This window comes from Coenobita brevimanus, chromosome 54 (assembly GCF_032717465.1).
Source record: "Coenobita brevimanus isolate Jiangsu-jjx chromosome 54, ASM3271746v2, whole genome shotgun sequence".
Taxonomy (NCBI): Eukaryota; Metazoa; Arthropoda; class Malacostraca; order Decapoda; family Coenobitidae; genus Coenobita; species Coenobita brevimanus.
The window spans coordinates 30773713-30788712 of NC_137007.1; the positions used below are offsets into that span (position 1 = coordinate 30773713).

The 15000-nt window shown below is 47.1% G+C and overlaps 1 protein-coding gene across 1 annotated transcript in view; it reads left to right on the forward strand.

The window, feature by feature from the left end:
* LOC145401022 (protein slit-like) overlaps positions 1 to 15000 on the forward strand; it is a 435058-nt gene that overhangs the window by 304834 nt on the left and 115224 nt on the right. The window contains exon 3 of the mRNA XM_080273394.1: positions 393 to 464. Coding sequence (XP_080129520.1) covers positions 393 to 464 — 72 coding nt within the window. The remainder of the gene's footprint in view (positions 1 to 392; positions 465 to 15000) is intronic.

The window sequence follows — 15000 nt, forward strand, 5'->3', positions numbered from 1 at the left end:
TACTACTACTATTACTATTACTACTATTGTAATTATTGTTATTATATTATTTCCGTTGTCTTTGGATTACTCTATTAGTATAATCATCTTCATCATCGCAGGAGTTTACCTATTGCCTACCTGTTTACCTATTTACACGGTTGTTTACCCCTTATTTACTTGTTGTTCACCTGTTTACACCGTTGTTTACCTCTTATTTACCTGTTTTTTACCTATTTACCCATTATTTACCTATTTACCTGTTGTTTTCTATTTACCTATTGTGTACATGTTAACTACCTGTTGTTAACCTGTTGATCTACCGTTGTTTACCTAGTTACCTGTCATGCTCATTATTTACCTGTTTATCTCTCATTGACCTGTGCTAATAATGTTTTTGTTGTCGTTTCCAGGCAGCTGCACGACAACAAGCTGCACACCATCGAGAGGGGAGCCTTCCAGGATCTGCAGCAGCTGGAGCGACTGTGAGCATTACATTTATTTTTTGGTTATCTATTTATTCCTTTATTTTTTCATCTGAGGGAACTGGGTCACTCACAACTTTATTACTAAATCGTGGTTGCGTGACATTCCGTGAGCCTTCGTTATGTGGTAGGAATGAGTCTCCTTGGTTACTAGTCAAATCCACCCTCCAACCTGACTACACTTGGCCGTCATCTGAACTGAAAGGAGTTAGGGATCTTTGCCAGAGAGAGAAAGAGAGAGAGAGAGAGAGAGACACCCATTACCTAAAATTCGTCTTGGAGAATAAATTAGACATAAAAGAAAAAATAATAAACAATAAATAGCCATAACCGAGATAAAGCAGCCGACCTTAGGAATGCTGTGTGTGTGTGTGTGTGTGTGTGTGTGTGTGTGTGTGTGTGTTGGGTGCGGGTCTCGTCATATACAACTCTTCTAAGATGGTTGGAATCAACAGTGCAACTCATCATACTGATTCCTTCTCTCTCTCTCTGAAATGTTGCATCACGCTCTCTTTTCCGTCCAATATTTTTTTGCTGCAAATACTGCCTGCCTTTCTTTCTCTTCAAGGCGGACATGCAGTCTTTTCATCCCATTTCTGTCCACTTTCCCATTTCAGGTGTTAGTAATCAAGGTATTCTCATTTTTTCAATATACATAAGCGCTGCATTCTGGAACTGTCTCCTTCAGTCTTCTTTTCCTCCTCACAGCGTTTGCTCTCTTGGCATCTCAGCATGAACTGATCTTGAATTTGGCTATCTTTTATATCACTTACCTTTGAAGGAGAGAATTTTTATATATTACTTCATTTGCAAGAGATAATGTCATTGTAGGCTCCAGTCTTTGTTCCTTCTGTATGCATTTTAAAAGTAAAGAAAAAAATACTCTTGCTTGAGGCCCAGGTACGCTTATAGATACTTCTGGTCCCGCCTAACCAATGTGTTCTTAATCCATCATCACTTGGACCGGTTCCTGCGTGTCTCTCAGCGTCGCCTTATGGTGTGATGGCTTCTTCTGCAGTCATTAGCTGGCTTGAGGACGAATTAGGGAGGGGGAAGGGGTAGAGGAGGGAGAGGGGAGATGTTGCGAGTGGGAGGAGGTGAGGGAGGGGAAAGATGTGGCGAAGGGGAGAAGGAGGTTTGGAAAAAGGAGGTATGAAAGAAAGGGGGGGGAAGTACGGGAGAGGGGAAGAGTGAGTATGAGAGAGAGGGAGTTGGGAGCTGTGGGGAAGGGGAGAATGGGAGAGGGTAGGTGTTGAGAGTGACGAGTGCTTGATATATCAGTGTGCAGACCGGTTGCTCGTTGTCTCTAAGTGCCATCTTTTGAGGTGAAGGCTCTCCCTCTCTGTCATCCCCTCCCCATCTCCCCGGTTTCTTGTCTCCCTTTTTCCTCCCCTTCCCCTTAGATCCCCTTTGTACCCCCCTCCTCCTTGTCTTCCCATTTTCCTCCCCGTACCCTCTTGCTCCCCTTGTTATTTCAACCCTTCTGTCATCCCTTCTCCTTCCTCTTTCCTCCCAGCTTCTCTCTTCCCCCATTCCTATGACCCTCTTCCTCCTCTTCCCTTTCCTCCATGCCTTCTCCCTTTGGTTTCCTCTTTGCCTCCCCATCTCTCCGTACCCCTCTCTTCTTCCTGTTCCTTACCTGATTCCTCCCTACCTTCTCGTTCTTCTCCCTCTCTCTCTCCCTTTCTTTCCTCTCTTCCTCCACCCTATTCTCTCCCTATTATCTCTCTCATTCTCCCTTTTTCCTCCCTCCCTTCTCCCTGTTCCTTCCCCCTTTTCTCCCCCCTTTTTTCTCCCTTGCTTCCTCTTATACCTGCCTCTTCCAATCCCCCTTATATCTCACTCCTGCCTCTCCCCTCCTCCTGCCTACCCCATGCCTGCCAACCCCTGCCTGTTTCATCCACCTGTATCCACTCTTGTACCCATTCCCTTGTCTTCTTCTGCCTCCACTTGCCTCATCCTCCTGACTGCCTCATCCCTCTGCATCCCCTACCTGTCTGCCTCCCCCTGCCTGTCTTTCAGGTGTCTGCCTCCTCCTGCTTAGCCTCCACTGCCTCTCCCTTCTCTCTCTCTCCCTCCCTGACTCACCTCTCTTCCACTCCCCACCCTCGCTTTCCTCTCCGCCTCCCCACTTCATCCTTTCCCCCTGTCTGTCTCCCTTCCTGTTTCCCTTATCTCTCCCTTTGTCTCACCCCCCTGACTGCCGCTCCCCCTGCCCTCCTACCTCATCTTACCTCACCTCCCTGTTCCCCCTGCCTCACCTTCCCCTCTGCCTGTCTCCCTACTTCTGCCTCACTTCCCTGCCTCACTCTCTTCCTCCCTTGCCTCCCCTGCCTGCCTCCCCTGGTACACCTGAAGGCTGCTAATTAAGGCAGGTGAGCGACCTTTGCCTTGACCTGGGTACAAGGGGCGAGGGGGAGGGGGAAGAGGAGGGGAGACTGGTTTTCCTGCTTCTCTCTATCTTTCTCCCCCTTTCTTTCCCTCTCTCTCTCTCTCTCTCTCTCTCTCTCTCTCCATATATTTCCTCTTCCCCCAGAAATGTGCTACTGAAAGTGATTCCCGGAAGATAGAGAGAGAGAGAGAGTACAGTATTGGTTAGGTCAAGGTGAAGGCTGTCCCTCTCACCACCCTCATAGGTAGGTAGGTAGGTAGACAGGCAAGCAGGCATGAAGGAAGGATGGAAGGAAGGAAGGAAACAGTTAGGTAGGAATAGGACAGTTGGAGCATAAAGAAAGAAGGACGGGAGGAAGGAAGGAAGGAAGGAAGGAAGGAAAGAAGGAAAACAGGTAGGCAGGGAGATAGGAAGGTAGTCAGACAGTTAAGTATATAGATTAAGTAGGAAGATAGACAGGTAGGCAGTCAGGCAGGTAGATGAGCAAGCAAGCAGAAAGGTAGGCAACTTTGGCAGGGAAAGATGTAGGCATGCAGTCAGGAATGCAGAAAGGCAGGTAGGCATTGAAATGGTTAGGCAGGCAGGCAGGCAGGCAGGAGAGGAAGAAATAAAGATGAAGGGAGTGACGGATACAGGTAGGCAGACTTGGAGAGAGAGAGAGAGAGAGAGAGAGAGAGAGAGAGAGAGAGAGAGAGAGAGATTACAGCTGCATCCATCCCTTTCTCCCTACACTCTCCTTTCACCTTCCTTTCGCTCTCTGTACCCGCTTTCACCCTCTCTCTTCCCTTCTTCCCTCTCCCCCTCGCCTCCTTTCCCATCCCCTTGCCCACTCCATCTTCCTTTCTTCTTTCTCATCCCTCCTCTTTCCCTCCCCTTCCCTCTCTCCCCTCCCCTCCCCTTTCCCTCCTCTCCCCCCCTTTCCCCGCCACTCCCTTCCCCTCCCCTCCCCTCTCTCCCCTTCCCCTCCCCTCCCCTCCCCTCACGCCCCCCACCGTGCCATACCCAAACTTGTTCGTTGAATATAAACCCTGAACATCACTGACTCAATTTTTTTCCCCATTCTTTTCGTCCTTTCTCTTAATTCTCCTCCCTTCTTTTGTTGATTAAGGAAACTCCCTAGCACCTTTTCCGTGGCGATTTATTTTGCTTATGACACCGAACTGTCCAACTGTTTGTTACATAAATCCCTCCAATATCGCCGTACCCTGCATAAATAACATGCAAAAGTATATCAACAAGCCAGGTCCAAGAATGAATCGCTAAAGAAGAGGTGTTAGGGAGCTTTCTTATCCTACCACTACATTGACTTCCTAAACTGGACGTAAATCTTGCAGTGGAAATAAGAATAAAGTCATAAATCCATCTTAAGATTGAAGGGGGATTGATTTAGATTTGGTTGAATTTCTTGAAGAGAGTAACTTCTTCCCCAATTTATTCTTCCTCAGACGATTTTATTCAGCTTAGGAGAGGGAGAGAGGGATATTTATTATTCCTAGAGGGAAGGTTTGGATGCTGCCTTCATTAACCCTTCAAGGCGTTTTCCCTGGGCATAAGAAAATCGTCTGGTGGAAACAAGAAGGAAATGCAGCAGACGACATCAGACCGAAGGGGTTGATTCCTGACTCTGTGCCCTCTTAATTATAATATAGTCCCGTCTGCAATAGAGAGAGAGAGAGAGAGAGAGAAATATTGTGGCAGATTAGATGAAACATTATGAACTATGCGTTTATTCAAGAATTTTTCTTTCTTTTTCCTTCATCTTTTTTTTTTTTTCTCTCAGAAGTAACAGTCAGTCACCAGAAATCATCAAGTCGCTCAGTAATAATCGTCCAAAATTATTCCAGATTGGACGAAAAATATAGAAAAATGCCTCTGTTTCATATGGTTATTTCTTAAGTTATCGATCAGTCACTAAAAATAATAAGCCGATGAAAAAAATTAATCGTATGGAATTTATCCCAGGTCGGACGAAACATAATGAAATATCTTTTTTTTTTCATATGGGTTTTTGCTTAAATTATCGCTCAGCCACAACATATTTATCGCTCAGTTGCGTGAAGTCAGGTTGAAGATCAGAAAAAAATAATTGAACGAAGAATATCCTTGGTGGGACGAAAGATAATAAAATTCCCCTTTATTTCTTAGGGTATTTGCTAAAGTTATCGTTCAGGTTCCACAAAGTTATCGCCCAGTCTTGCCGTAAAAGTTAAGGTCAGGGTCGATCTTAAATTAACCCCGCATCGAGTCAGCTTGGGAGGTATTTATGGCATTGTGGGGTCGATTGTATTGGTCTGGCTTTCATTTATTTTTATTCATTTTGGCTGATTTATTTATTTAATGATTAGTTTTATTGATGCTTTTTCATTCACATGGCTAATTTCTCTCTCTCTCTCTCTCTCTCTCTCTCTCTCTCTCTCTCTCTCTCTCTCTCTCTCTCTCTCTCTCTCTCTCTCTCTCTCTCTCATGTATGTATTATTGAACTTTCTTATTTTTCTTTCCCCACTTCACCACCCCTTCCAGTCACTGACACTAGGGGGAGGAAAGGGGAGGGGGAGAGGATGGGGGAGGGGGAGGAGGAAGGAGGAGAGGAGGAAGGGGAGGGGGGGCAAAAGAGGAGGAGGGGAACGGGGAGGAGGAAGAGAAGAGGACAGAGGAGAAGAAGGAATAGAGGGGAAGGGGAAGGGGGAGGGGGAGGGGGAGGATAGGGGAAAGAAAGAGTTTGGAGTCCGAATAAGGTATAGGAAGTGGGGAGAGGTCCTGTCTATCTGGGGGGGTCCTGTCTATCTGGGGGAGTCCTGTCTATCTGGGGGGGTCCTGTCTATCTGGGGGGTCCTGTCTATCTGGGGGGGTCCTGTCTATCTGGTGAGGGGTCCTGTCTATCTGGGGGGTCCTGTCTATCTGGTGAGGGGTCCTGTCTATCTGAGGGGAGTCCTGTCTATCTGGGGGGTCCTGTCTATCTGGGGGGATCCTGTCTCTCTGGGGGTCCTGTCTATCTGAGGGGAGTCCTGTCTATCTGGGGGGAGTCCTGTCTATCTGGGGGGGTCCTGTCTATCTTAGGGGGGTCCTGTCTATCTGGGGGGTCCTGTCTATCTGGGGGGATCCTGTCTCTCTGGGGAGTCCTGTCTATCTGAGGGGAGTCCTGTCTATCTGGGGGGGTCCTGTCTCTCTGGGGGGGGTCCTGTCTATCTGAGTGGGTCCTGTCTATCTGGGGGGTCCTGTCTATCTGGGGGGGGGGCTTGTCGGGCAGCGCTGTGACCTCGCAAATTTTATTCAGCTTTTTATATTTATTATCTAAATTCCTGTTTGTTTGCTTGGTGAATTGTAGCCTACGTTTGGCGGGGTACTGATGTGCTTGATACAGTCACCCCCCCCCTCTCTCTCTCTCTCTCTCTCTCTCTCTCTGTAGTTCCTTCCCTCCTTCTCTTCCATTCATCCTTCTCTGTTAAATTTCCATGACAGCTTTTCAGTGGTTCTTGGTAATCCTTCTCACTTTTTTCTGCCGGTTTTGGGTGAAAGGGGAGGCTGAAGGGGGGGGGGAGCCTTCCTGCAGTGCTATCCTTGTCTTTAACTAACAGAATCGATATATTAACTCTGACCTTCTAACAGACAGCATCAAGAGGACCAATGGGGCTGTTGCTGTTTGTTCCCTCCTTTCCTTCCCTTCTTCTCTCCCTTCTTCCTCCTCCTCGCCATTCGTCCTTCTCCCTCTCTCCTTCCCTCCCTCCTCCTCCGTCTCTCCTTCTCTCCTCGTAAACATTTAATAATCCCGGTTACTCATGTTCAAAAATTATCAGCTATCAGAGATTACAATCACCTCTCTCTCTCTCTCTCTCTCATTGCAAAATGACAAAAAATCGCGAAGAAAATTTGTAATGGAGAGAGAGAGAGAGAGAGAGAGAGAGGGAGGGAGGAGCCACATGGAGGGAGGAGGAACATAAAAGAGAAATATTAGCATGAGGGAATCACGGCCAGGTAGACATTCTTCATTACAGGTGAGTTACACAGATCACACGGACCTAGAGGGACCTAAAGGGTGATCAGACCTTAACACCTTCAATCCGGCGACTTATTTTATTTTATTCTTGCTACATCCAGACGATTTTGTTCAGCTTACGAAAGGCTTCCCTTACTGAAAGGGTTACTGAGGCTGGATTCAACCCCCTCTGTTCCAAAAGGTGGTGGAGAGGGAGGCCTTCACGTGGTGGCACCGATATAGCTGGGGTGGTGGAGCTGCCTGGTTATACAAACGTCCCTCAACTCCTTCCCTGTCCCCCCAGAGAGAGAGAGAGAGAGAGAGAGAGAGAGAGAGAGAAGTCGTGAGTTGGTAAATGGAAAGAAAATAGGCAAGAGAAACTGCTGAAGGTAAGTTATAGCCTCTCTTTACCTCCCGCCTCTCTCTCTCTCTCTCTCTCTCTCTCTCTCTCTCTCTCTCTCTCTCCTTCTTCTTCTTCTTTTTCTACCTACATACCCACCTACCTACCTACTTACCTTCCCACAGGCATGCATACATACATACTTATCTACCTACCAATCTATCTACCAACCTACCTACTTACCTATGTATCTACCACTTCATCTTCCTCCCTTCCTACTTACACTTAAATTATGATTGTGTTGTTCTCTTCTCTCCCTCGCTCCATCTCTCTCTCTCTCTCTCTCTCTCTCCTCCCTTCCCTTCCTTCCTCCATCTGTTTCACCCCTCCCACCTTCCTGCCTTCCATGCTTTTCTTATCTCCCTTTTGTCTCTTTCCCCTCATCCCTACCTTCCATCATTACTTTTTCCCTTCACTCCTTCCATCCCTTTTCTTCTCCCTTCCATCTGTTTCTCCCCTTTCTGTTTCCTCCTCCCACCTCTTTCTTCCTTTCCTCCAACTCTCTATCTCTGCACCACGAATAATCATAAGCTGAATTAAATCGCCATACAGTAGCAAGAAAGAAATAAACAAGAGATCGGATTCTTAACGCATGGATCACTACCGACAGGCATTGAAGTTACCTAAGACAATTCGGGTGTTCTAGGGTCGTTGAGGGTTACGTGGCCTAATATTCTCTTTTCTGTTATCATTCATGCATATTTTGTCTCCTTTAACCCCTTCAGTTGAATGACATATTTTTTTTCTTCATGTTTTCAGAAAGTTTGATTCAGATTGGGAAAGATTTATGAAGAGGAGGATCTGCCTAATTAGAGTCCTCATTAAAACCTTTACTCCTTGGGCCTCTTCTAAGTTAATTAAAATCTCTTAATAACAGTAATGATTAAATGAAAGTTAAATCACTGGAATGAAGGCGTTAAGAATAAATACATAACGAAAATTACTATGTGATAACTGATGGGAAATGAATCGCCAGGGAAGAAGATGAGTAAAATTTGAGTATGGGGGGGGTCGGGTTTTAGAAGCTTTTTATTTTATTTCATTTTTTTTACTTGTGCTTTTTTTCTAACTGGATTGCCTCATGGGAATTGATTTTCGAGGGTAGGGTTATCGTGCTACTCAGGGAAGAGCGGCTTGTTACTTTCGCCTTAAATATTAGGACTCATTAACCTGGCCTCGGGTCCCTACGCTCCTGATGGGACAATAAAGGATGACAAAATAACTAAGGGGAAAGAAACATTGCCTTTTGATAGACTAGGCAACTGTACTCCTCTTAGTCTGATTAGTCTAACATTGCCACCTCTCCACCTTGAATGCTGACAGGTAACAATAGACCAACACTAAAATATGATGCTAGTCACGAAGAAATACCAGGGAAAGGATGTAGGAATGCAGTATTGTATTATTCAGCAACAGAGCGACGAGAAATAAGCAGCAAAAGGACGAAAACCTAGACCAAGTTAAGGTGAAAGTACTGTAGCATAACCTCACTACGAAGCTCTTTGCCAAATATAAGTAAAGCCATTTGTAAGTAGAATATAGTAAAGGAAGTAGTGCTTGTAGTGGGAAAGAAGGAACAATTTATCCAACCCCTTCCCTGCGAGAGGTCCCCCTCCCCCCCCATTATGCGAAAAAAATCGGCTCGTAGAAAAAAAGAAAGAAAAATTATACAAAAGAGAGGTGTTGAATTTTGCGTTGTTGCGTAGTTGCGTATTTTGTCTGATGATTTGTTGGGATGAGGGACAGCGTGGGAGTCAAAGGGTTAATGGGGGTGTTTAGGTGGGAAATTGTGGGACTGCGAGAGGGAGAGAGAGAGAGAGAGAGAGAGAGAGAGAGAGAGAGAGAGAGAGAGAGAGAGAGAGAGAGAGAGAATAAAAAAGTTTGTGGAAGATGGGGTCACTAAAGAGGGGAATGAGAGAGAGAGAGAGAGAGAGAGAGAGAGAGAGAGAGAGAGAGAGAGAGAGAGATTAAAAAAGTTTGTGAAAGATGGGGTCACTAAAGAGGGGAATGAGAGAGAGAGAGAGAGAGAGAGAGAGAGAGAGAGAGAGAGAGAGAGAGAGAATAAAAAAGCTTGTGGAAGATGGGGTCACTAAAGGGGGGAAATGAGAGAGAGAGAGAGAGAGAGAGAGAGAGAGAGAGAGAGAGATAAGGGGGGGTAATGACGGCCCATGTTCCCTTCACTCAGGTAATGAGGTGATGAAGTGCTTTGTTGAGTGGCCATGATGGGGAAGGGAGGGGAGGGGAGGGGAGGAGGAGGAAGGGGGAGAGGAAAAGAAGGGAGCGGTGGGAAAAAGGAGACATGAAAGAGGGGAGAGGGAGGGAAACGAAAAAGAGGGGAGGAGTGGGAAAGGGAGGCATGGGAGAGGAGAGGAGGGAAGTGGGGTAAAAGGGAAAGAGAGGGAAGAGGAGGGGAGAAGAGGAAGGGAGGGGAAGAGGGGGGAAGGAGAGGGGAGAGGAGGGGAAGAGGGGAAAGGAGAGGGGAGAGGAGGGAAAAGGGGAGAGAAGAGGAAGGGAGGGGAGGAGAGACAACGAAGGGAAAGTGGAAGGGAAAGGGTGTAGCACTGATTTAGAGAAGTATGTAAGGGGAGAGGAGAAAGGAGGGGAAAAAAGGGTGGGGGAGGAATAGGGAAGGAAGAGGGGAGATGAGGGAGGGAGGGGAAGGGGAGGGAAGAGGAGACGACTGGGACGGATTTGGGGAGGTGAGGTTAAAGGAGAGAGGGGAGAAGGAGGGGAAGAGAAATAAGGACGGAGAAAGATAGTATTGTAATGAGAGAGAGAGAGAGAGAGAGAGAGAGAGAGAGAGAGAGAGAACCAGGGCCCATTGTGAGGACACCGAGGGACGTGTCTTGGGCAGGACCAGCCGGATCACCGAAAAGGGGGAGGGGAGGGAGGTGGGGAGGCGAAAAAATGGGGGCATAGGGCAAAGGTGGGAGGCGTTGAAGGGAGGCAAGGGGCAAGGAAGGGGGGCAAGAGGCAGGGAAGGAGGACAAGGAGCAAGGGAGGAGAGGCGAGGGACAAGGGAGGGGAGGCCAGGGGCAAGGAAAGGGAGGCCAGGGGCAAGGAAGGGAGACAAAGGGCAATGCTGAGGAGGAAATAGGAGTGAAATGGGAGGAAAAGGGAAGGAAAGAAAAGGATGTGGATATGGGTAAAAGAAATGAGCAGGTATGAACTAAAAAAATACGTCACCAGAATCAAAGAGTTAAGGCAGTCATGGGGAGGCAGAGGGGTCAGAGGAGAGGCAGGGAAAAGCAAAAGGTAGGCAGAGGAAAGGGGTAGGCAGAAGTGAGGCAGCAGGAATTGCACATGAGGGAGTCTGACGAGGATTAGGCACAGAGGATTGAAGAAATTTGAGGAATGGAGGTCAGGCAGATAGGTTGATTGGGGTTGGGTAAGGCTGGAATATGGGGTTAGTGCAAGTAGATTGGGGGTTAGGCAGGTAAACAGATAAATGGAGGGTTAAGAAGGCAGATATGTAGGGGTTAGGCAGGTAGGTAAGGAGCGAGTTAGGAAGGTAGATAGATAATGGGTTAAAACAAGTAGATAAAATCTTCCACAGGTATACCCACTAAGGTTTAATAATATTCAGCTTTATCCTGCATCATCCTTGAACATGCTTGGGGTTTCATTTACTTAGGACTTATCTTGGAAAGATCATATTACATCTCTTGTAAAATCTGCTTCCAAGAGATTAGGTGTGCTAAGCTGACTCAGTTCCTTCTTTACCCCTCTACAATTGTTGACTCTATACAGGGGTTTTATCCGCCCCTGTGTGGAGTACAATTCTCATGTGTTGAGGCTCCCCACATACAGCTCTTCTCAATAGGGTGGAGTCAAAGGATTTTCGTCTCATTAACTCTCCTCTTCTTACTGGCTTCCTTCAACCTCTGTCTCTTCGTCGCACTGTTGCATCTTTATCTCTTTTTTTATCGCTACTTCAATGGTCACTGCTCCTCTGAACTGTCTACATGCATTTCTCCACCTCTACGACGGGCGCGTAGCACCCGTCTAGCAGCAAACTCTCATCCCTTTTCTGTCCAACTCTCTGATGCAAGAGTTAACCGTTACTCCCAGTCCTTCATTTATGCAACAGGTCAACTCTGGAACTGTCTCCCTCTTTCTGTATATCCTGCTTCCTATGATCTCCAGTCTTTCAAACGCAAACGCAGTGTGTCCAGGCATCTCGAAATGATCGGATCTTGAATCTGGCTCTCTCTTGTATTTTGTTTTTCTCTTGGAAGGAACAACAATTTTGCGGGCTCGTGGCCTTTGGTTCCCTCTTCCTCGCATAAAAAAAAGAAAAGAAAAGATAGATGGAGAGTATGCAGGTAAGGAGGAAGGGGTCAGGCAAGTAGGCAATAGATAGATTTTAGGTCGGTAGATATATAGGGGGTTAAGCAGGTAGGTAGACAAAGGTTAGGCAGAGTGATAGATAGTGTAGATACGAGTGAGATAGTGAGAGAAGCTGGATGGAGAAATAGTGAGAGAGGCAGGCAGGGAGGCAGAGAAAGAGGCAATAAACTTAGGCAGAAAAGGAGAAGGGTATGCAATCTGAGGGTAGGGGGTAAGGCAGGGGTGAGGCTGGGGTCGGGGTGGGGGTTAGACAGGGGTGAGGGTAGAGGAGGGGGTGAGGCAGGGGAGGGGATGAGGCAGAGGGTAGGGGAGGGAGGTAAGAATACAAAGGAGTACAAAGGAAGACAAATAGCAACAGACCTTTCAGAGTCGTGTATTGAACCGTGATATTTATTCGGCCAGACAAACCAAGAAGCTCCCCTATCACCAATCCCTCCAAGGAAAGCCGGCAGGGAAATGCAAGAAAAACCACCATCCACTACAGAGAAACTATCAGAGAAATTTCATAGCAAAGGATAAAAGGAAAATGCTATATATTGTAAGCTATTACTGTATATTCTGAACTATTCTCGAGTTTAAGAGAAAAGTAATATTAGGTTTTGTAGTTAATATTATAATCTGGGTGAAAGGAAATCAGATTCTTGTATTATTTATCTAAGAATATGTTTAGCGAGGACTATGAAGTATCTAAGAAGGGCAGGATTTAAGACAGGAGGGCAAGACGTTAGGCAGGAGTTACGACAGGGCGGAGGTGTGCCTAACTATGGTGAGGCACGCAGGCAGGTGACACATAGGCAAGGTGTCAGGAAGAGGGTGGATACATCTGCCTAACCCTGGTGAGGTAGGGAGGCAGGCAGACAAGGTAGGCAGAGAGTGACAAGAGGCAGGGTGTTAAGCATGGAGGTGACATCAGCCTAACCATGGTGAGGCAGAGCAGGGAAGCAGACAAGCAGGGGATGACACAGGGGCAGGGTGTTAGGCAGGGTGAAGGTGACATCTACCTAACTGTGGTGAGACAGACAGGTAGCCTAGGTAGGGGAAGCAGAAGTAACATAGAGGTAGGTTGTTGGAAAATTGTGGGTGACCTGCCTAACCATGGTGAGGCAGACAGGGCAGGAAGGGGTGACACAAAGGTGGGGTGTTAGGCAGGGTGGAGGTGGCATCTGCCTAACCATGGCGAGGCGGACAGGGCAGGAAGGGGTGACACAAAGGTGGGGTGTTAGGCAGGGTGGAGGTGACATCTGCCTAACCATGGTGAGGCAGACAGTCAGGGGGTGACACAGAAGCAGCTGGTGGCCGTGATATATAGACCACTGGCCGTCAAATTACTACCCCCACCCCCTTCCTTCCTTCCTTATCTTCCTGACTTCATTCTCTCCTTTCTTTCTTTTTCTCCCTTTCTCTCTTCATTCATCCTCTCACTTTAGACCTTTTTCTTCCTCTGTTATCTTCTTCCTTTCCCCTTCCTTCTGTCTCTTCCTTCCTTCATTCTTTCCTTTCCTTCTTTTTCCCCTTTTCTTCATCCACTCACTTTACACCTTTTTCTTCCTCTGTTTCCTTCTTTCTTACTTTACCCTTCCCTCTGTCTCTTCCTTCCTTCATTCTCTCCCTTTCCTTCCTTTTCCCCATTTCCTTCTTCATTCATTCTCTCACTTTACACCTTTTCCTTCCTCCTTTACCATCTTCCCCTTCTCTTCCTTGTCTCATCCTTCCCTTTCCTTCCCTTCCCTTCCCTTCCCTCCTTCCCCTTCTCTTCCTTGTCTCATCCTTCCCTTTCCTTTCCTTCCCTTTCCTTCCCTTCCCTCCTTCCCCTCTTTCACATTAACAAGAGAGTCCCTGAGCGATATCATTTGTAACAGGCCAATTGATCATTCCCGGACTTTTGTGGCGAATGAAAAAAATAAAATAAAATAAAAAATGAAACGGAAGACGACTCTTTCCATACGAGATGTTATTGATATGAAAAATATATTAAAAAGGAAAGGTAACCCCCCTAGTATAAGATGTCTGTGAAAATAAAAGAAAAACTATATATTTGGTTCATCATCATCATCATCATCACCATCCTGACCCCTCTTTCACCAGCTAAAGATTGGGTGAGGTAGGATCCAGAAACAAGGAAGGAGAAAGTTTGGAAGATGGGAGAATTATCAAAAGCATGACATCGAAATGGCCCACACACTCATCAACACATCACATAAGCCTTTGGAATCCTTTGGTACGAGAGATCAAAAGGGGCATCTTCGTCACCTCTCCTTCCCTCCTCTTTCTGTCTCCCCCTTTCCATCAAACCGTCTGTCTCCCCTTCACATCACCTTTTCCTGCCCTCCATCCCGCCCTTTCTGCCCGCCTCTCACCTTCCCCCCTCCCTTTCATATCATCATTCACCCCTTCCATCATTTCCACTTTCTTTCCTTTCCTTTCCTCTATCCTTCCCTTCCATTCCACTTTCTTCTCTTTCTCTTCCCCCATCATTCCCCCCTCTTCCTACTTTCCTTCCCCCTTTCATTCCCCGTCCTTCCCTTCCATCATTTCTTCTCTCCCCTTCCCCCACTCTTCCATTCTCTTCCATGTTCCCTCTCTTCCATCAATCCCTCTTTTTCTCCCCTTCCTCCCCCATTTTATCCCCCTTCCTCTCCTTCCATCATTCCCTCTTTCTCCCCTTCCCCCTCTCCCATTCTTCTTCATCCCACCCTCCCTGCTCATCAATTCCTCTCTCTCTCCTCCTCAAATCACCCTCCCCTGTCCCCCATTTCCGCCCCTTTCTTCCCGCCTTTCACCCCTCCCTCCCTCACGTCACCAGTTTGTCTGGATTTAAGTAATTTTATTATTGTAAGCCCCCGAAGGCTGACCCAAGCATGCTCGGAGGGGGGGAGGTGAGGGAAGGAGGGGGAGAAAGGAGGGGGAAGAGGGGAGAGAATAAGTGTGGGAGACGGGGTCGGGGAGAGGGAGAGGCATATGTGAAAGAGGAGGGGAGGGGAGGAGGAAGAGGAGGGTGAGAGGAGGAGAAGCAAAGGAAGGAAGAGAACAGGGAGGAAATAGGAGAGAGGAAAGAGGAGGAAGCGTGAGGAGAAGACTGGAAGGGAGAGAGAGGAGGAAGGAAGAGGGGTAAGGGTGATGAACGGAGCTTGAAAGGGAGACACATGTTGCTGAAAACTCCATGACAAGTATTAAGTTTCATCAGAGTCTTGTTATGATCAGATTAATTCACTCTCCCACACGAAATATTCCGCCCTTAAAGAATTACAACCTGTCCCTCTATATTATTGTGGAAAGGGACATGCCAAAAACCAGGAAGGGAGAGAAGGAATGGGAGAAGTGATTGGTGTGGGAGGGTAAGGGTGCGGGTGATGGAGGGGGCGGTCAGGGTGGAGGGGAATGGAATGAGCATCATGGAAGGGAAAGGGAAAGGTAAGCATTC